A 21929-nucleotide genomic window follows, 5' to 3' on the forward strand; every position below is an offset into this window, starting at 1 on the left:
AAGACGTAATGTGTGTATGACAGGTAAGATTAGGTATTAATAGTATAGTAAATAACTATTATATGAATTGGTTATTACATTAGCTATAAATGATTTGGAGCTGGTATTGAGCTATATTATTAAACTTGTTCTTAATAGCTTATCTACTGCTTGACCATGGAGTACGTCACAGTTGCTGTCACATGAATACTTTTAACTTTTCTTGCTTGAAATTTCCAAGCTGAAAGAAACTCTTACAAATAGAAACCCTAGTGTTTTTTTTTTTTAAAAAACAGATTGCTCAAGTGAGTTCTTACATTTTTTTATTTAAAAAAATTCACTTATAAATAGATTGGTAGCCAAGTTAAGACCAAACAGTAGTAGCAACTAGCAAAGGCAGCTCAGCTCAAGTTTAAAGTGAGAGGTGAGAGCTCGGCGGCGCGCCATGGCGGCATCTCGGCTTGCGCTCCTCCTCCTCGTCCTCGCCGTCGCCGCGGCGCGCCACGCGCTCCCGGCGGCGGGGAGCGACGCGCACCCGGGGTACGACGGCGCGGAGGACACCTGCGGGGTCCCGGCGGCGGCGGCGGCGGCGGCGGGGAGGATGGAGGAGTACGGCAGCGGGCGGATCCTGGACATCACCCACGCGTACCGGGCGGACCTGCCGGCGTTCGCGCCGGGGGCGGTGACGGGGCCGGTGGTGCGGCTCAGGGACTCCATGGCGAACGGGACGCTCTACAACCTGTCGGAGCTCAAGATGGAGTGCCACATGGGCACCCACGTCGACGCGCCGGGCCACATGAACCAGGGCCACTTCGCCGCCGGCCTCGACGTCGACAAGCTCGACCTCGACCTCCTCAACGGTACGCCCTCGCCGCCGCCGCCGCCACTTTACTTGTTCCCCTTCCTGCTCGCGCGGCGACATGGTCGAGGTTTTGTGTGGTGCGCGTGATGCCACCGATGCCGGCTGCGGTATCCGTAAAGGAGATTAGTACAGGGGGAATTTGGGATAAATTTGGAGATGAACTCGAAGACGAGATGGGGAACTATAGATAACTATTTTGTTCTGCTACCTGCAGCGCTAGATCAGATCCTCTACCTTAAGTCACGTGAATTTATTACTAACATAGTGACATGTGTGTCCAATAGGTAATTGTTAGTGACAAAGGCACGGTGACGACTTTAAAGGTAGATGATCTCAGTCCGTACCCAATACGTAATTTGCACTTACATATATATGTTTTTTTTAAAAAAAGAGAGGCAAACTTGCTAAAATATGTTTCCACAAAAGGTGTGGAGAAATACTACGATTTGTATAGTTCACAAATAGGATAAATGGTACTTATAGTACATATATCGCTCAAAATATCAAATACTTCCTCCGTTTCACAATCTAAGTCATTCTAGCATTTCCCTGTCTAGATTCATTAACATCAATATAAATGTGGGAAATGCTAGAATGACTTACATTGTAAAACAGAGGGAGTACTTCTCAACTTTAGTATGTGCTAATACATTAACATGTTTTACGTATCTACGTGTACATTTTTCTCAGAATTTTGTAAAGTTCACACATTATAAAACTTTTAAATGGGTGTAGCTATTCCTAGATCCAGAAAGAAAAAGGCTATGGGTACAGAACTCATACAGATGCTGATGTGGCATGCCACGAGTAAACCAAGATTTCTTGTAACTCCCATATAGTAAAATCAAACAGTTGAGAGCTTTGTTTATAAGAGTTATGTAAGATGTTTTTAGTTACAAACTTACAATAGTGAACCGTCCAGTTTGGGAGCAGTTCTTTACATCGATATGAATCTAAGTTAATTGTCTCCTGTGCTTCTCCTGTATACGTCTATCGCTCTCTGATTACAGTTTTGCCTGAGTGGAAAACCAATTCTGTTTGGTTTGGCGTCTAGACATTTGTTTGGAATTGGACCCCACCTAACTACATCAAAAGTTCTCATCACACCCATCTCATTTAGTCATTTTGTTATTGCAACCAAATCGGGTGTGTGCTACATGCCTACAATTTTTTAAAATAATTTGAAACCTAGTTGGTGCTCTGTGTCTGTCCTTTCTCCTACCAATCATTAAGATGAGCATAGAAGCCAAACCTGTCTTTCTGATTTTGCACGATCTCCCTTTGCATACTGACAGCTGACAGGATCAAGTGAATTAGACAGCTCCATTTCAGTGTTAGGTGCTAGTATTAGTCTGCCATTGTTCCAGTTGCTTCTCTCATGCAGAGTTGCAGAGCACAGCTTCTTGTCCTGCTGCTTGCAAAGATCAATTTTTCGTTGGCTTTGTTCCAGCATTGAAGATTCACCTGATATGATTTGATCAACAAAATTAACAGTTTAGCTGAAGAAATGTTGTGAAATACTTAATAGTAGCTGTGAAATGCCTATTCAACAATTCTTTCGAAGTGCACTCTCTGTAATGTAATGCATTCCTAAGGAAATTGCAAATGAAACTTGAGTGAAAATTTGTCAGGTAGTTATAGATATTTGAAGTTGACCGATTTCCTCTTTGCTGGACAGGTCCTACATTATTGGTTGATACTCCAAGAAACACAAATATAACAGGTATCATGCATACTTTTCGTTTTCCAAGGAGCTACCTGCTCTATCACGAATATAATTAATGATTATATGATATATTTGATGAATTTACCACATTCAGCAGTGCTGCCATGTCCCATGGTCACAGATATGACAAAAACATGAATATCACTTCTATGTCTTGTATATAAAATGTATCATTGTTTGCCTGCACTTTCTTTATACAGCTAAAGCAATGGAGTCGTTAAATATACCAAAAGGTGTTCGTCGAGTTCTTTTCAGGACATTGAACACAGATAGGTATGAACTCTTTATGGACATATATACATGCAGATTATATTCACACCTTTTTCCATAGTGCAGGCTCACTTTTTAGAACTTGTCCGTATGCTCATTTTCAGCATTTCTCTTTTACATTTTTACAATACAGATGTCATTAGTTCATCTATATAACCAATTAAACTGTAAGCAAATGATTTGCAGGAAGCTCATGTGGAAGAAGGGAGGTGATCTGAGTTATGTCGGATTCACAGAAGATGGTGCACAGTGGTTAGTCGATAACACTGACATCAAGCTAGTTGGTAAGTAATTCTGATTTATCTTACTACACTTCACAGTGGTATTGATAACTTCCTTTTTCCTTGATCAAGCGAGTGGAGTATTAAGTTACATTTATGGCCTTTTTGTCGGTAATAAAGATATGTATGCATTTTTTTTTTGTTTGATGAGAATTTAATGTTTTGCTATTGGCCGATTGTCTACTCTGCAGGTATTGACTATCTATCAGTTGCAGCATATGATCACTTGATCACTGCCCATGTGGTCTTTTTCAAAATCCCGGTACGGCGCTACCCTTGTTCCATTTCAGTACATCTGTAAATTTATTATTCTCACTTCTTTAATCTACTTCAGAACAAATCCTTGCCAAGCATTGCAGAGCTGAGTACTGACTAAATAGTTAACTTTGAAAGCATGCCATTGCTGCATTACTTACTGACAAGTTTTGGGACAGTACTTGCTTTACTCTGTTTTAATGTTGCTGCAAAGAGTGTTTACACCTTGAATGGCCGGGTGATTTAGAGCACGATGAATCTAGCATGCAAGATTTGCTGAATTTGTTGATTTGCTGGCTCGCTGTAACCATTGGTTGATTTGCTGAATCTAGCATGAATCTAGCATGGTTACTGGCTCGCTGTAACCATTGGTTGATTTGCTGAATTTGTTCTTTCAGAATATCATCCTAGTCGAAGGCCTGAAGCTAGACGATGTCAAGGCTGGAATCTACATGCTGCATTGCTTACCTCTGAGGCTGGTTGGATCCGAGGGCTCACCAATCAGGTGCATCCTGATCAAGTGATTGCTTCATCACTGCTCCTGATAATGGCGACACTGCAGATCATGCCATCTGATGCTGCTACATCCTGGCTGAGGCCTTGAGAGTGCCAAGGCCAGCTCAGTAGAAAAATAATAATAAGTGTAAGCGTGTATATATTGTTTGTCTGATCAGTAATAATTCAATAAAGCACTTAAAGTAATTTTTCATGTAAGAATGCAGCAGATATTAGGAATGTGGTGAAAAAAAACTAACAGACTAGTAAGGGCAGTCCCAACCCATAGTGTGCATAAGCAGTGTCTATGGTGTCATATCAATAAGACATCACAATAGAAACTACACTCCACAACCCATGGTTTCTTAAAATAGGCCATTAATAAATACATCATCTCTTTTCTCTACCGATCATATTTATTCTTCATCTATTATGAAGACACTATTCTCTCCCAATGCAAAACTTGATAGTGTCTAGTGCATAGGTTCTCGTGTTGAAGCTGTGTCTTGCATGAGACCCAGTTTCTTCATCTCTTCACTCTCTCTCTTAATTAATATAGTGCCACATAAGCTAAAAGTCCTACATGACAATGTAGTTAATGTTATAGACACGATCCTAAGTGGAGGGTTGGGACTGCCCTAATCCCTTAGTTCTCAAATACGAGGCGTATTAGCTTTTTACATGTTCTACGATTTGACCGTTTATTTATATCATAATATCAACTACCGCGGAATTAACATCATATAAAAATACTTTTTAAATACGGATATAATAACGCTACATGTATGACATCAAACCCATATTACTAGTTTAATTATTAGTAAAAAAAGTTTAAATGTTAACTTTCCAAAAAAAAATCTATTTTAGAACCGATGGTGTAACAGTTATTGAGCTGGTTTAGTACCTATTGAGATAAGAGTCAAAGGTTAAAATATCATTGGTTACAGCATGGTACTGGACTTATTGTCGAGGTCTAGTAATGAAAACTGCTTGATACATCGAACTTTAATACTGTACTTCTCTTTTTAATACAGCTCGAATCTTAATAAAAACATACAATGACTCAGGATGTAATTGCACATGCATTTGCAGTGTAAAAATCCTCAACTCTACATATGCACACACATTATTACTGAGGAATAGTCACATGATGTATAGGCAGTTCCTTAATAAAAACATACAATGACTCAGGATGTAAGCGCACATGCATTTGCAGTGTAAAAATCCTCTTCAACTCTACATATACACACACATTATTACTGATGGGAGTGTGGAACATACAGATTAATATTAATAAGAGGAATTGCACAATGGACTAGGCTTTTTTTTTTTACCACAGTTGAATAATGGGCCATATATGTAGTTATGTACTTCATGTTTTCACTTCGGACTAGGTTTTCTTACACTTTATTCACATTGGATTAGGGCCATGTCTAGATTCTAACTTTTTTTTTTCAAACTTTCAACTTTTTCGTCACACCAACTGTTTGGACACATGTATGGAGCATCAAATGTGGTCGAAAAAAAAACCAATTGCACAGTCCGACTATAAATTGCGAGACGAATCTTTTGAGCCTAATTACGCCATGATTTGACAATGTGATGCTACAGTAAATATTTGCTAATGATGGATTAATTAGGCTTAATAAATTCGTCTCGCAGTTTATAGACGGAATCTGTAATTTGTTTTGTTATTAGTCTACGTTTAATACTTCAAATGTGTGTCCGTATACTTAAAAAATTTTTAGCACACGAATTAAACACAGCCTAGTTTAGACTTGGGTCTTTTTTTTTTCTCACCGATGCTGTCCATCCACAACTCAAAGCTTGACCATGACCATATGCAATCGAGAGTATCTTGGTGGCAGCCTACAGGACTTAGTGTAACACCATATTCACCTTAGGAGCATAGGCATAAGGGATAGGGCTAACGGACAGGCCGCGGCCGACAACGGTCATCTCGAGCCACGAGTTCAAAGTGTCAAGTTTGGTAACAAACCCTGATCCAATGGGCATAAGGGATAGGGCTGATGGATAGGCTGGCAAGATGGTCATCTCGAGTCACACGGTTCAAAGTGTCAAGTTTAGTACTAGACCTTGATCCAACAGGCATAAGGGATAGAGCTAACGGATAGACCGGCTGACGACGGTCATCTCGAGCCAAGGTTGAAAGTGTCAAGTTTGGTAATAAAACCCTAATCCAACGTGAAAAGGTTTGCTAAGAACTAGTCTAATATGCTACTTAGATAATAACACATGACCCAGAGTGAAATTTGCTCGTAATAATATAAATGTAACGTATATATGTTGTTGGTATGACCAACAAAAATTTAATAAAACACTTAAAGTCTTTTCTATTTTTCTTCTATAATGAACAATGCAACAGATATGAGGAGTGATAAAAGAACCAACAGTCTAGTGGTAGCTCCTGTGTTGGGATCGTAGTTTTGCGTATTAGTCGGTTACTGCACAGCGAGCGTGGTACGGTTATGTAGTACTCCCCCATCCCAATATAGCATGTACTAGGTTAACTTCTTTTGAGTCGAAGAGAGTACTACTCCCTTTGTCTCTAAATATAAGAGATTTTAAATAGATGGAACATTTCCTTCATGTCCAGATTCGTAGTAATAGAAAGTGTTCAATCCGTTCAAAATCCCTTATATTTTAGAACGGAGGGAGTACATCTGTATCTTTACTCGTCTACGCAACAATGGCACGTTGAGTCCAACACTTTAACAATGGCCTAGACTTCTGAATAATCTTTTCGGGGAGTAGGTTAATTAAGAGTGTATACACTCAATTAATTTCATGATTTACCAACAGGTTCTCGGGGTGAGCTTATTTTATTTCAGGATAGTTGATGTGCAACTAAGTCAAACAGCTTTTTTTTTAGTGGCCTATCAAAGTATTGATAGTGCCAAAACTTAGATATATTTTGGCACTACTAACATTTTTATAGGGTAGCATTTTAAGTGAGCGGGTTTGGACTTATACCAGTTGGAAGCCAAATTTTATGTTAAGGTTAAGAAAGTTATAGAGTTATGCCAAATTAACCATAGGTATTACTATTCAATTAGCTCCAAACCAAATAATTACATTCACTATGCAAACTACCCAAAAAAATTGGTATGGCACATTTTGGCATTAATCCAAAATGGCCCTTAGTCTCTCAAACTTAATCATAACCCAATCCGGCCATGGGTCATGGGTAAGCCGATCGTCTAACTTAACTGTAAATGAAATTGAGTCACTAACATATGTGTTCTATTTTACTATGGTCCGCATGTCAGTGGCAGTTAAGTCGGAAGAGGATCTTCGGACGTGGTCACTGACAGGTGGGCCCGCGAGTGGTTGGGCCCACATGTTAGTCACCACGTTGAAGTCAGAGGATCCCAATCCAGTTAAGTCAGGGGATCTCTTTTCGTGATCAGTCACACAAGATTATATTCTTTCCTTTTTTTAATACACCTTAGATTTCTAATATATATAGCACCGTCAACTTTTGGTACAACATTTGATCGTGCGTTTAAAAAGTCACGTGGTTTCTGCGAGACGATGAACTCAAAATTAAACCCAATTATACTCAGTACTAGTATATAGAATGGTCAATTCGGACCGGTCGGGAGTACAGGTCATCCGATTTTTTTTAGTTTCATCGGACGATACCTAATCGTCTCCGACTAACACACGTCCAATCCGGCCATGGGCCATGGCCACCGTAACCGTGTCGATTTTTAATATAGGACACGGTTAACTTTTATTACAGATCATAAGTCTTATTTAAAATTTTAAGCAAATCTCAAAAATATACTTCAAGTTTATTTAGTGATAAATCAAGCCAGAACCAAATATTAATATTTACTTATTTGAATAAAACGAATAATCAAGCATAATATAGAAGGTCAACACCATCATATATTAAAGGGGCAATTTCATTCTTACCCCTACTTCATTCAATATTAGTTTTGCCCCTACTTTTTAGGATTTTCGTTTTTACCTCTGTTTTTTTAAACGAAACTAAGTTTTGCCCCTACTTTGGATGGACATGTTATGAGCGTTAAATCTTTGACGAAAAGACATCCATACCCTCACTGCGTTGTTGCATATTTTCCCCTATTTTGTTCATTAGTTTTGTATTTACCCTATAGTTGCATCTTGTAATTTTCGTAAATCAAAAACTTTTACAAATATAACAATTTTGACATAATATAAAAAAGAAATATTGTTTCAAAATTTGACATACAAATGTGATAAATCTGGACAAATGTTGAACAAAAAATGACAAAATTTGGAAAAAAAAAAAAGGTCATATAGCAAGCTACAAGTCGCCACCGCCTCCTGGCTGGGCCGGTGGGCCGCCGTTGCCGTCGCCTCCTGTCCAAGCTGAGGCGCCACCGCCGCCTCCTCCCCGCGTTGAGCCATCACCGTCACCTCCTGGCCGGGCCGCCACCGTCACCTCCTCCCCATGCCGAGTTGCCACCACCGCCTCCTCCTAACATCGAGCCGTTGTTGCCACCGCCGTCGCCCCCCTGACTGGGCCACAGCCGCTGTCGTCCCCTGACTGAGCTGCTGCCGCCTGATTGGGATGTCGTCATCGCCTCCTCGCTCGCGCCGAGCCATCGCTGCCGCCTCCAAGCTCCCTGCCCACCACCGCCTTAAAGCCCCCTCTCAGCCTCCACCTAATCCCCTCACCCTCGCCGCCTCCAAGCCTCCTCACCCCTGCCGCCGCACCCTCTCCCTGTGCAGGGCACCTCCTACTCATTGGCGGGAGGGGACCACGCTGAGGCACCGCCCGTCGAGGCCCGCTCGTCGCCGCCCGCTCACCGCCGCTAGCCGACGCTCGCTCGACGCCGCCTGCCGCGCTACCGGATGTCGCCAGATAGGGTTTTCATGAGAGGCTGGAATAGTTTCCCCTAATAGATATTTCCCAGGGGTAAAAGAGTCAATCAACAATTCGAATAATGTTTATTTCCTTTTTTCCTTTATTTATTTAATGCTATAAGCCTGATCTCACTTACTTCCGTCTAAACCAAGGGCAAACGCCTCTTTTGATAAAAAAAAGTAGGGGCAAAAACGAAAACCCTAAAAAGTATGGGCAAAATCAATATTAGACATCAAAATAGAGTAATTATCGCTATATTAAAAAACGAAAGTAGTATATAAGACACGTCCATCCATCCATCTTGCGGTTGGATTTTACCAGTCTTCACGGCGCGTGTGAGTACTGTACGTGTGTGACCCCAGCCGTGACGCCGCCTGCACTTGACGCCAAAATTAACCCTGGGGTTCCTTGCCCGGTTGCCCCACTCCACGACTCCCCTTAATGAAGTAAGTGCTAGTGAGTCAATAGGTCGATCATTCTTTCTAAATATTTCATTTGTCCTAAAATATAAAATATAAAGATTTTGATTAAATGTGATACATCTTGGTATTATCATCGAGCTTATCTATATTCGTAATAAATATGGTCCATCCAACTTAATTTTCTTATATTTTATAACAAAGTGAGTAAATATTGATAGAGAACTTTTCTTAAAAAAATTTGTTTAAGCCAAAAAAAACATGATCATGATTTAACGTTCACAATCCAGATACAGGATAAAAATCAGTAACGAGCAGTATCTTCAGATTTCATGGAAGAATGGCCAAAAGTTATAAACAAAAACACATGTATTTTATAACGAAGGTACTTCCCCCGTTTCACAATGTAAAACTTTCTAGCATCGTTCATATTTATTTTATTTAGATGTTAATGAATCTAGATATATGTATGTGGGGTGCCATGTATATGTTTAGATTCATTAACATCTATATATATGTGGACAATGCTAGAAAGTTTTATATTATAAAACGGAGGAAGCAGGTACTCACTGTCTCACTAGCTTAGCTTAGCTTGGCTTGTCGTCTTTGTATTGGGTCTCCATCTGGATTAATTTTCTCGGGGGTTTCCTATACTCCGTCAAACCTTAATAGCTTATCTACTGCTTGACAATACGTCACAGTTGCTGTCACATGGATAGTTTTAACTTTTCTTGCTTGGAAATTTCCAAGCTGAAAAATACACTTACAAATAGAAAATGCCAGGTTTGATCGAGTGAGTTGTTACATTTTATTAAAATTCACTTATAAATAGAGTGGTAGCCCAAGTTGAGACCAAATAGTACGTAGCAGCAGAAGCAGCTCAGCTCAGCTCAAGTTCAGAGTGAGAGGTGAGAGAGCTCGGCGGCGCGCCATGGCGGCATCTCGGCTTCCGCTCCTCCTCCTCCTCGCCGTCGCCGCGGGGCGCCATGCGCTCCCGGCGGCGGGGAGCGACGCGCACCCGGGGTACGACGACGGCGCGGAGGACACCTGCGGGGTCCCGGCGGCGGCGGCGGCGGCGGGGAGGATGGAGGAGTACGGCGGCGGGCGGATTCTGGACATCACCCACGCGTACCGGGCCGACCTGCCGGAGTTCGCGCCGGGGGCGGTGACGGGCCCCGTGGTGCGGCTCAAGGACTCCATGGCGAACGGGTCGATCTGCAATCTGTCGGAGCTCAAGATGCACTGCCACACGGGCACCCACGTCGACGCGCCGGGCCACATAAACCAGGGCCACTTCGCCGCCGGCCTCGACGTCGACAAGCTCGACCTCGACCTCCTCAACGGTACGCCCTCGCCGCCGCCGCCACTTTGCTTGTTCCCCTACCTACTGCTCGCCGGCGACATGTGCTGAAGATAATCCAGCGCCATCTCCTATTTCTGCTCCACTACTTCCACGCGCGTGTGTTGTGTTGGAGATCATGCGCATGTATAGCGCTCGCCACCGCGGCGGCTGTCACGCACACCACCGCACCGGCCGTCGCGCACGCTGCCACGACAGTCGCGTTCACCACCACCTCGTCCGTCACGCACGCCGCCGACCTGTAGTCAGGGAGTCGAGAGCCTCCGTCCACTACCCTGTTCTAACGAGAACCAACTATGAGGAATGGGTCCTCCTTTGGAGTAGAGTTACTTTCCTTTAGTTGTCTTTTATCTTTGTTTTTCTTTCTTCCTTGGCACGGTCTGGTTAAGTGCGTTGTGTATCAAAACTCTATTCTTCTAATATATTAACGTACAATCCTTTTACGCGTTCGCGAAAAAAAGGAATGGGTGCTCCTCATGGCCGTCAACCCGTAGGCATAGGGTCTTTGGCATGCCGTGTAGCCCTTCGACGACGAGGAGATCGAGTACCGTGACGATAGGCTGGCGTTGGCCGCGATTTTACGCGCTCACGGCGCAGTCGGCATGGGAGGCAATCAAGACGGTGCGCATCGGCACACGACGCGTGCGGGAGGCGAACGAGCAGCTGTTGCGCTGGGAGTTCGCCGATGCAAGGTTCAACGATGGTGAAAACGTGGAAGATTTCTCCGTTTTGTAGTAGGTGCCAGTATTAGTCTGTCATTGTTCCAGTTGCTTCTCTCATGCAGAGTTGCAGAGCACAGCTTATTGTTCTGCTGCTTGCAAAGATTCACCTGATATGATTCGATCAACAAATTAACAGTTTAGCTGAAGAAATGTTGTGAGATACTCTCTCCGCTTTAAATTTGACCAAGTTTATAAAAAAATAATAATATTTTCGATCCAAGATAAATTTATTAAAGAAATATATTTAATTATTAATTTAATAAAACTAATTTGGTAATATAGGGCCTGTTTGGCAGCTCGTTTTCGCAGCTGTCTAGCTGCGCTGCACAGCTCAGCCGTTCGGCTGCAGCAGCTGCATCGCTCCTTATCGTTTCCATCTCCTGTAGCGACTGTTGGCCCCTACAGCGACTAGAGCGGCTGTTGGCTGGCTGCTGCAGTGCAGAGGCAGCGCTGCTACAGCCAGACCTACCGAATAGGCCCATAAATACTACTATATTTATGTATAAATTTAGTCAAACTTAAAGCAGTTTGATTTTAACCAAAGTCAAAAGAGTAAAATACACGGCCGGTCTTTAAAGTTGGAGCGAGGTGTCACTTAGGTCCATGATCTTGAAAAATCGACATTAGGGTTTCCAATCTTGTTTAAGTGACTCATTGAGATCCAAAGGACCTTTGACCGGGTTGATTGGCTTACGTGGCGGTCCAGCGTGGCAACATATTTACATTTTGCCCCCCCCCCCCTTTGCTTCCCCGTGTTCGATCCAACGGGAGCACCGGCGGGCCTGGAAGGCCGGTGGTAGGGAGCACGGTTGCCGTCGGTGGGCGGCGGGCGCAGCGGCGGTGGGCAAGTGTGGTAGCGGGCTGTGGGCGGAGTGGCAGTGGGCAAAGCAGCGAGTGTAGAGGCCGCAGGCGAATCGGGAGAGAGGAGGAGGGCGACGCCGTCGTCGCGGTCGGCGGCTGTAGTGGGGAAGCACGGCGGCAGCCAAAGATGGGCCCAAGGAGGCTACAGAAGGGTGGGGAGAAGACCAGTAGGGGCGCAGGGCGAGGCGGGAGAGGAGGTCCGGCGACGCGGCGGCGGTGGCAACGCAGGAGAAGGGGAGGGTGGCGATGGCGGTAGCACAGGGGAGAGCGAAGAGGACAGGGGAGCACGGCGGCTCGAACATGGCCGGTGGCAAACGCGCGCCGCACGTGGAGAGGGAGGAGGCGGAGAGGTCGGCGGCATGGCGTTTTGCTTGGCCTTGTCGTCTCCCGTGCACCACCGCTGTTGCCACTCGCGTGTGTGTGTCGTGCTAGTGTGCTGCTTGCTACTGGCGCTCGCGGCGCCGTTGGTAGCTGCAGCGGCGTGGCATGACTACGGCGGCACGCTGGCGTTCACCGCCACGATGCGGCATGACTACGGCGGTGGCGCGGCATCGATGGCACGGGAGCGCAGGCGGACCTAGGAGGCTGGCAGCAAGCAAGCACGGTAACCGTCGGCGGGGTACTGGAGGGGTACCGCAGGTGCGCGTGCTGGTGCACGCCGCTGTCAGCGTGTTCCTGCGTGCGCCACGCGATGAAGGGGTTGGATCAAACACGGGGAAGCAAAAGGGAGGCAAAATGCAAATATATTTCCCTGCTGGACCGTCACGTAAGCCAGTCAACCCGGTCAGAGGTCCTTTGGACCTCAATGAGTCACTTAAACAAGATTGGGGATCCTAATGTTGACTTTTCAAAATCATGGACCTAAGTGACACATTGCTCCAACTTTAAGAACCGGCCATGTATTTTACTCAAGTCAAAACATCTTATAACCAGAAATGGAGGGAATACTTAATAGTTGTGAAATGCCTATTCAACAATTCTTTAGAAGTGTGCTGTCTGTAATGTAATACATTCCAAAGGAAATTGCAAATGAAACTTGAGTGAAAATTTGTCAGGTAGTTACAGATATTTGAAGTTGATCGATTTCCTCTTTGCTGGACAGGTCCTACATTATTGGTTGATACTCCAAGAAACACAAATATAACAGGTACTATTATGTATACTTTTCTTTTTTCCAAGAAGCTACCTGCTCTATCACGAATATAATTAATAATTATATGATATATCTGAGGAATTTACCACATTCAGCAGTGCTGCCCATGCCCCCATGGTCCCACAGATATGACAAAAACATGAATATCACTTCTATGTCTTGTATATAAAATGCATCACTGTTTGCATGCACTTTCTTTATACAGCTAAAGCAATGGAGTCGTTAAATATACCAAAAGGTGTTCGTCGAGTTCTTTTCAGGACATTGAACACAGATAGGTATGTACTCTTTTCTGGACGTATATTCATGCATAATATTCACACCTTTTCCCATAGTGCAGGCTCAGTTTTTAGAACAAGTGGTCCGTTGTCCATATTCTCATTTTCAGCATTTCTCTTTTGCATCTTTACAATACAGATATCATTAGTTCATCTATATAACCAATTAAACTGTAAGCAAATGATTTGCAGGAAGCTCATGTGGAAGAAGGGAGGTGATCTGAGTTATGTCGGATTCACAGAAGATGGCGCACAGTGGTTAGTTGACAACACTGACATCAACCTAGTTGGTATGTAATTCTGAGATATCTTACACTTAACAGTGGTATTGATAACTTCTTTTTCCTTGATCAAGCTAGTATTAAGTTACATTTATGGCCTTTTTGTCGGTGATAAAGATATGTATGCATTTATCATTTTTTTTGTTTGATGAGAATTTAATGCTATGCTATTGGCCGATTGGCTACTCTGCAGGTATTGACTATCTATCAGTTGCAGCATATGATCACTTGATCACTGCCCATGTGGTCTTTTTCAAATTCCCGGTACGACGCTATCCTTGTTCTATTTCAGTACATCTGTAAATTGGTCATTCTCACTTCTTTAATCTACTTCAAAACAAATCCTTGACAAACATTACAGAGCTGAGTACTGACTAAATAGTTACTTCCTCCGTTTCATAATGTAAGACTTTCTAGCATTATCTACATTCATATAAATACTAATGAATCTAGACACACATATATGCCTAAATTCATTAGCATAGACATGAATGTAGGTAATACTAGAAAGTTTTACTCCCTCTGTTTCACAATGTAAGTCATTCTAGCATTTCTCACATTCATATTGATGTATATGTCTAGATTCATTAATATCAATATGAATATGAGAAATGCTAGAATGACTTACATCGTGAAACGGAGAAAGTACATTATAAAACGGAGAGAGTAACTTTGAAAGCATGCCATTGCTGCATTACTTACTGACAAGTTTTGGGACAGTACTTGCTTTACTCTGTTTTAATGTTGCTGCAAAGAGTGTTTACACCTTGAATGGCCGGGTGATTTAGAGCACGATGAATCTAGCATGCAAGATTATATTACTGGCTCGCTGTAACCATTGGTTGATTTGCTGAATTTGTTCTTTCAGAATATCATCCTAGTCGAAGGCCTGAAGCTAGACGATGTCAAGGCTGGAATCTACATGCTGCATTGCTTACCTCTGAGGCTGGTTGGATCCGAGGGCTCACCAATCAGGTGCATCCTGATCAAGTGATTGCTTCATCACTGCTCCTGATAATGGCGACACTGCAGATCATGCCATCTGATGCTGCTACATCCTGGCTGAGGCCTTGAGAGTGCCAAGGCCAGCTCAGTAGAAAAATAATAATAAGTGTAAGCGTATATATATTGTTGTCTGATCAGTAATAATTCAATAAAGCACTTAAAGTAATTTTTCATGTAAGAATGCAGCAGATATTAGGAATGTGGTGAAAAAAACTAACAGACTAGTAAGGGCAGTCCCAACCCATAGTGTGCATAAGCAGTGTCTATGGTGTCATGTCAATAAGACATCACAATAGAAACTACACTCTACAACCTATGGTTTCTTAAAATAGGCCATTAATAAATACATCATCTCTCTTCTCTACCGATCATATTTATTCTTCATCTATTATGAAGACAGTATTCTCTCCCAATGCAAAACTTGATAGTGTCTAGTGCATAGGTTCTCGTGTTGAAGCTGTGTCTTGCATGAGACCCAGTTTCTTTATCTCTTCACTCTCTCTCTCTTAATTAATATAGTGCCACATAAGTTAAAAGTCCTACATGACAATGTAGTTAATGTTATAGACACCATCCTAAGTGGAGGGTCGGGACTACCCTAATCCCTTAGTTCTCAAATACGAGGCGTATTAGCTTTTTACATGTTCTACGATTTGACCGTTTATTTATATCATAATGTCAACTACCGCGGAATTAACATCATATAAAAATACTTTTTAAATACGGATATAATAACGCTACATGTATGACATCAAACCCATATTACTAGTTTAATTATTAGTAAAAAAAGTTTAAATGTTAACTTTCCAAAAAAAATCTATTTTAGAACTGATGGTGTAACAGTTATTGAGCTGGTTTAGTACCTATTGAGATAAGAGTCAAAGGTTAAAATATCATTGGTTACAGCATGGTACTGGACTTATTGTCGAGGTCTAGTAATGAAAACTGCTTGATACATCGAACTTTAATACTGTACTTCTCTTTTTAATACAGCTCGAATCTTAATAAAAACATACAATGACTCAGGATGTAAGCGCACATGCATTTGCAGTGTAAAAATCCTCAACTCTACATATGTACACACATTATTACTAAGGAATAGTCACATGATGTATAGGCAGTCCCTTAATAAAAACATACAATGACTCAGGATGTAAGCGCACATGCATTTTCAGTGTAAAAATCCTCTTCAACTCTACATATACACACACATTATTACTGACGAGAGTGGAACATACAGATTAATATTAATAAGAGGAATTGCACAATGGACTAGGCTTTTTTTTTTCTTTACCACAGTTGAATAATGGGCCATATATTTACTTCATGTTTTCACTTAGGACTAGGTTTTCTCACACTTTATTCTCATTGGACTAGTTTAGACTTGGATCTTTTTTTCTCATCGATGCTGTCCATCCACAACTCGAAGCTTGACCATGACCATATGCAATCGAGTCTCTTGGTGGCATCCTAGAGGACTTTGCGTAACACCACATTCACCTTAGGAGCATGGGCATAAGGTATAGGGCTGACGGATAGGCCGGCCAACAACGATCATCTGGAGCCACAGGTTCAAAGTGTCAAGTTTGGTAACAAACCATGATTCAACGCAAATGGTTTTCTAAAAACTAGTCTAATATGCTACTTAGATAATAAAACATGACCCAGAGTGAAATTTGGTCATAATAATATACTCCCTCCATCCTAAAATATAAGCATTTTTACTATAGTGATGAGTCAAACGTTTTTAACTTTAGCTATTAATAGAAAAAAATATTAATCACGTAAAATTGATATTATTAGATTTATCATTATATGTAACTCTTTTTATTTAAAACATCTTACTTTTATAGATATTGTTGGTCAAAGTAGTATCACAAAAACCGTGTCACAGTCCAAAATGCTTATATTGTGGGACGGATGGAGTAAATGTAAACGTATATATGTTGTCGGTCAGCAAAATTCCAATAAAGCAAAAGTCTTTTCAATTTTTCATCTACAATGAAAAATGCAGCAGATACGAGGAGTGGTAAAAGAACTAGTAATAACACTCTAGTAGTAGCTCCTGCAGAGTGAGTTGGCGGCTCAGGGTGTAACCCATTTATAGATCAAAATAAGTGGACTCACGACGCTTATTTTAGCATATAAGTAGGTTTCGCAGGTTAGACACTTACAATCCTTAGCGGCCTTCTTCAGAGTCATAGCAAAAGGTTTCTTTGTGTGGAGAGATGTTATACAATTTATGGATATCTTCACAGTCATAGCAAAATGTGAGGTAAAGGATGAAGAAACCTCCTTTTGGGGGTGATGTATGGAATAGCATAGTCAGATCAATCTCTTTCCCAAGAGCATATTCTTTTGTTTCCAACGAAAATGATTCAGTTTGCATCGCAAGTTTAAAAGACATATCTCAAACCTTCATTCTCCACTTTATAAGAACATGCTTATCAGGAATATATCCAAATGTTCTGAATTACTTGCATCTATAGGAATTCAGTGCCCCTTCAGTCAATGATTGTTGGTTGAAACCTGTAATAAATTGGGATTTGTCTCTAAGCTTTGAAGAAATTCTACATCAAGGCAGCCAAGATGTCACATGCTTCTTCTCACTCTGTTGAAAAGGTCCTATATGCAACATGGAACATATGGAATGGAAGCAAAGGAATGGCCATATTATTCCTATTTTGGAATAGAATACCCTCTTTGTTTTCTTGGAAGTCCTCTTAAAAGTGAATACTCCTCTCTTACTACATCGTGTAAATCATTACGAGAGATCAGCTTTATGTGATTGGATAGACATGCTGTAAATTGTTCTTTTAATTTTTAATATATTGAACCGTACAGTGTTTCTGCTAAAAAATAAAATAAAATGAAGAATAAATTACACTATGAACTATCTTTTATTACCAAAGTTTCATTCTAGACCATCTTTTTTTTTTCACTTTTCGCTAGATATTTTTGGTTTTTTATTTTACTTTAACCACCCAAACTTTCTTGTTTTGATAAATACATTTGAGAGATCCAAGAAATACTGTAGAAGAAAGTTTTTTAAGGAAATTAATTTTTAGAGACATAAAGCAAATAATCTGCAACAATAATCTAGCGAAGTAGCTAAACAGAACATAGCCTTAATTCACGACTAGACATTTCTAAATATGAGAGCTTTCTTAGAGGGCTCCCAATTAGTATAGGAATAAAAAGATCAATTGATCGATGTAGTTGCTTCTTTAATCGTATGAATGAAAAAAAAAATGTGGATAAAACTTTTATATGTTATTAGCAGTTTAAAAGCCAAATGCTGGAAATAGAGCACGATGAAAAAAAAAAAAACAAAATCAACTCTAAACTTAAGTTTCAGCTGATAAATTAAGTTTCGAGGTTGCCACTCTCAAGATCTGATCCAAGGGATCAAAGATGTAGTAATAAATGTTTCATCCTTGTTTCATCAAGTTCTACGGAGTACTAGCAAGGGTCAGCCACAGATATAAAGAAATGAAGTGCCGGGGAAAATAGAAGTCCATAGATCGCATGGTGCATGGTGAAATTAACCCCCTGAAAGTTTGCTGATCACAAAAATATTCTACTCCTACTTGGTTCAGTTCTCTGTCTTGTTAGTAACATCGTACATTACTTTACATGAGTAAGAAATGGGCAGATCCGTAAAGGATACCGTACCACAGGCAAACTAGAAAACGCAGCTTACAAAGAGTGCAATATGGCGGAAAAACAAAACTATTCTTGAAAGAATGAACTAATCAGTCTATTACCTAGCAACTCCATTTTGATGATTTATGATCGATGGTCGCCAACTTCTCTGATGCAGATGCTCAAGATGACACCTACGCACAATGATCCATCCAGTTGCTGATATATGAGCATAAGAATGAATGCATGTTCAGTAGAGCACCGGATAGTTGTCAGACTCCGCATCATATTCATACGGATAAGGCATTCATGTTTGTATCTGCCCAGACTTGGATGGTTGGATTTAGTACTTGATCACATGATGTCGCAACCATAGTTCATACATAACCATGTGGAACGCATCGTAAGGAAGAGGAGGTGAATGCCACACAAAGTGTTTCTGTACCTGCAATCCCAATTAAACATGTTACAGTATAGTACCGCACTGCTGAAACTTCAGTGCCTCTAAACAATGGCTGAATCAAATTATTTACACGCAAACAGACCTGAGGGCAGCTAATGTTCTGAACAAGACAAGTGACACATTACAATCTTGACCAAGTAGCTTATTTGTACTATGAATGTGATCTACTATATTTATTTTCAATTACAGTTAAGTACAACGCTGAATTACATGCTTACTTTTGTAAATAATTCGGCGGCTTCATAGAAAAAAAGGAGGGTCAAGAGTTGCAAACCTGAACAAGAGATTTGTGCAATTCAACAAACTCTTCCTGTGATATAGATTTAAGTATACTTTTTAGTTGATATACATCACGCTCCTTAAGTACAACAGCAAATTTTCTCCAGTCTAGGATATCATTGAAAGGCAAATCGTAGTAGTCTGACAAAATAACTAAAAGGATGAAACAAAATGGATTAGAACTCAATAATCAGAAGGGTACTGAAAATATCAGTTCCCGTGAAATAGGAAAAACAGCATAAGTAGAGTGGCATGTATTATGAATGTCACTGGGTAGAAATACTAACCAGGAACACAACCGTAGTGTATTGAATCAGATATACGGGCACTATTAACTTGAGAGCCACCAGGACAAATACAGAACTTTGTGCGGTAGAACTGCTTCTGGTAAACCAGCTCTCCAATAGCTCTACTGATCCGATTGTTACTGATAGCAAGCTCTGTATCATTCTCCCAGACTCGTGCCAAAATGACTCTTATTTTAGAATTGCGATGGCCAGCCCAAAATCCAAGGATTGTCCTGTTGCCATGGCAAAAGCAACAAAAGACAAATTTTGTAGGAGTGCAAATAGATGTTCAAACCATAGCATTGTCACAAATTTATGGTCATGACAACTTTCATTTTGCTACAAGGTGATTCGTTGCACATGAACAAAGTGCTGAACTAAATGTAAAACCATGTAGTCTTCTGAATTAATCATAGGTTGTAAGATTCAAGGCATGATCAACAAGATAACCACGTGAGTAAGTGTGAGTGTTTTACAGAATTTCTCAAGTAAACAGATATTTTTCACTTGAAGGCACTATTACTAGAAAAGTCTAGAATCATACATGGAGGCACACATATATAGTCAGTCTAGGAAAAAGAATCATTCAGAAGTCCCAAATGAACAATTTTTTTATGAAGACAACCATAGAAGAATATAAGATCACATATATAGCATAAGAAGCAGTAAGTGTCATTCCAACCTGTTCTCAACATCATTTCCTCCTTCAGGCAGAGCAAATGGCTGCAATACTTGAGGAAGAGCGATATCCTTATGCGGTATAAAGTCAACATTATAGCTTGGAGAACAGACAACTCTAATAGAATTCTTCACCATGAATGGAAGTCCTTCAAAAGCCCTAACACCTACATCATGGCAGGTGACAAAGAAATGGTCCGCTCCAAGTGTCCTGTTCCAGTAAGGATACTTGTTTATCAAGCCTTCCACATAATCCTTAACTATTATTGTCATGTTCTCATATGAAGTACCCTGCAAAGACAGACATATGCACGTCAACAATTATAAAAGATCAATTACAAAAGATATGGACAACCAACATACAATTTCAGTCACATCTAATAACAGGAAATTCATTCCTGTATCAGATGAAAAGAAAAATGCATTTCAATGTTTGTAAGCCGACAAATTTCCGAAACCAAAGATCTTGCACCAGACTATACTGCTGACTAGAAACCTATCGGCACATCTACAATATAGTTCTACTTTCGCTTCAATAATGACATGCAGGTATAAACAACACATTAACTAATACGACTTTGAGAACCGTTACTATCCCAAATTCACAGTGCAATGTTCCAGCTATAGGCTGAAGAAAGGAATTTTACATCATAAAGCGCATTCTACTATTAATAAATTCATTTGCCGATTGCCCCAACCACACAGCAACCGAGCAATACTCAATGCACCAAAACGGTGATGCCATCCTAACACGACAATTAGGCCCTGTTTGATTTAGATTATTGAGTGGAATGTTGTCGCGGATTATCTACTTGATTATAGGAGTAAATCGAATATTATATTAAGAAATAAACTTAAAAAAATAGCTTGAAACAAGTGATCTAAAGTTCTAAACCATACAATACAGTAGACGATTTTTTTTTTTTTGAGAAAACGTATTTCTCGAAGCATGGAGCAAACAATCTGTTTCAATAATCCGATGAACGAGCTGAAAAGAACATGGCCTTACAATGCTATGGAAGTGTAAATAGAAGTAGAGCGGAGAATGGACCTTGCCGCGCATCTTGTGGGGGGAGATGGGGACGAAGAAGAGGTGCGCCTTGTCGGGGTCGCCGGTGCGGAAGCGGCTCTCGCGGATGTTCTGGAAGAAGTAGCCCTCGCTGGCGTACTTCCCCGTGAGCTTCCGCGGCGTCTGGTAGAACGTCTTGGGGTCGCCGTCCGGGTAGATGTACACCTTGAAGCTCCGCTCCATCTCCGCGTACCCCGCCGCGAAGGCCTCGGCGGAGTGGTACACCGACGGCCGCGCGAAGGAGGAAGGGCGGGAGCCGCCGATGGCGAGGGAGGGTGGGGCCGCGGCGGGGCGGAGCGAGCGGAGGGAGAGGAAGGTGAGGGAGAATAGGGCGAGGGCGGCGAGTAGCAGGAGCGCTCGGGGGAGGGGCGCCGCGGCGGCGGAGGCGGCGCCGGGGAGGCGGCCGGCCATCGCCGGAGTTGGGGGGAGGGGAGGCTGGAAGAGTGATGCGAGGGTGGATCGGAAGGGTGTGGGAAGTTGAGGGTGTTAAGTGTAAAATCAGCGTTAAGAATGACATGAGATTGAAGGGACATTAGGCCCTCTTTGTTTAGGCTTATAAGCCAACTTATAAGCCGAAAAGTCTAAGGCCCATTTTCTTTCAGCTTAAGATTATTATAATCTAGATTATTGAGTCAGATTACTATAAGCTAGATTGTTATAATCTGTAGTAGAATAAGCG

General features: G+C 41.5%; 2 protein-coding genes across 4 annotated transcripts; one reads left to right on the forward strand and one right to left on the reverse strand.

The window, feature by feature from the left end:
- The first annotated feature begins 350 nt into the window (after positions 1 to 350).
- Positions 351 to 15079, forward strand: LOC127762745 (cyclase-like protein 1). Of its 3 annotated transcripts, none has more exons than XM_052287227.1 (6): positions 351 to 839; positions 2520 to 2564; positions 2768 to 2840; positions 3024 to 3121; positions 3310 to 3380; positions 14693 to 15025. In XM_052287227.1, exons 1-6 carry the CDS (start codon positions 425 to 427, stop codon positions 14816 to 14818), a joined length of 828 nt encoding a protein of 275 aa, XP_052143187.1. In that variant the 5' UTR covers positions 351 to 424; the 3' UTR covers positions 14819 to 15025. The 3 variants fall into 3 exon arrangements, with proteins under 3 accessions (XP_052143187.1, XP_052143186.1, XP_052143188.1); XM_052287226.1 differs by lacking the exon at positions 14693 to 15025 and adding an exon at positions 3772 to 4274; XM_052287228.1 differs by lacking the exons at positions 351 to 839; positions 2520 to 2564; positions 2768 to 2840; positions 3024 to 3121; positions 3310 to 3380 and adding exons at positions 10025 to 10512; positions 13215 to 13259; positions 13471 to 13543; positions 13736 to 13833; positions 14018 to 14088 and having other exon boundaries at positions 14693 to 15079.
- Positions 15080 to 18203: 3124 nt separating this feature from the next.
- Positions 18204 to 21728, reverse strand: LOC127762744 (probable glycosyltransferase At5g03795). Its single transcript, XM_052287225.1, has 5 exons — positions 21233 to 21728; positions 20186 to 20472; positions 19504 to 19736; positions 19212 to 19369; positions 18204 to 18919 (listed from the first exon to the last, which is right to left on the reverse strand). The coding sequence occupies exons 1-5, from the start codon at positions 21659 to 21661 to the stop codon at positions 18818 to 18820; spliced, it is 1209 nt and encodes a 402-aa protein (XP_052143185.1). The 5' UTR covers positions 21662 to 21728; the 3' UTR covers positions 18204 to 18817.
- Between the last annotated feature and the right edge of the window lie 201 nt (positions 21729 to 21929).

This window comes from Oryza glaberrima, chromosome 2 (assembly GCF_000147395.1).
Source record: "Oryza glaberrima chromosome 2, OglaRS2, whole genome shotgun sequence".
Taxonomy (NCBI): Eukaryota; Viridiplantae; Streptophyta; class Magnoliopsida; order Poales; family Poaceae; genus Oryza; species Oryza glaberrima.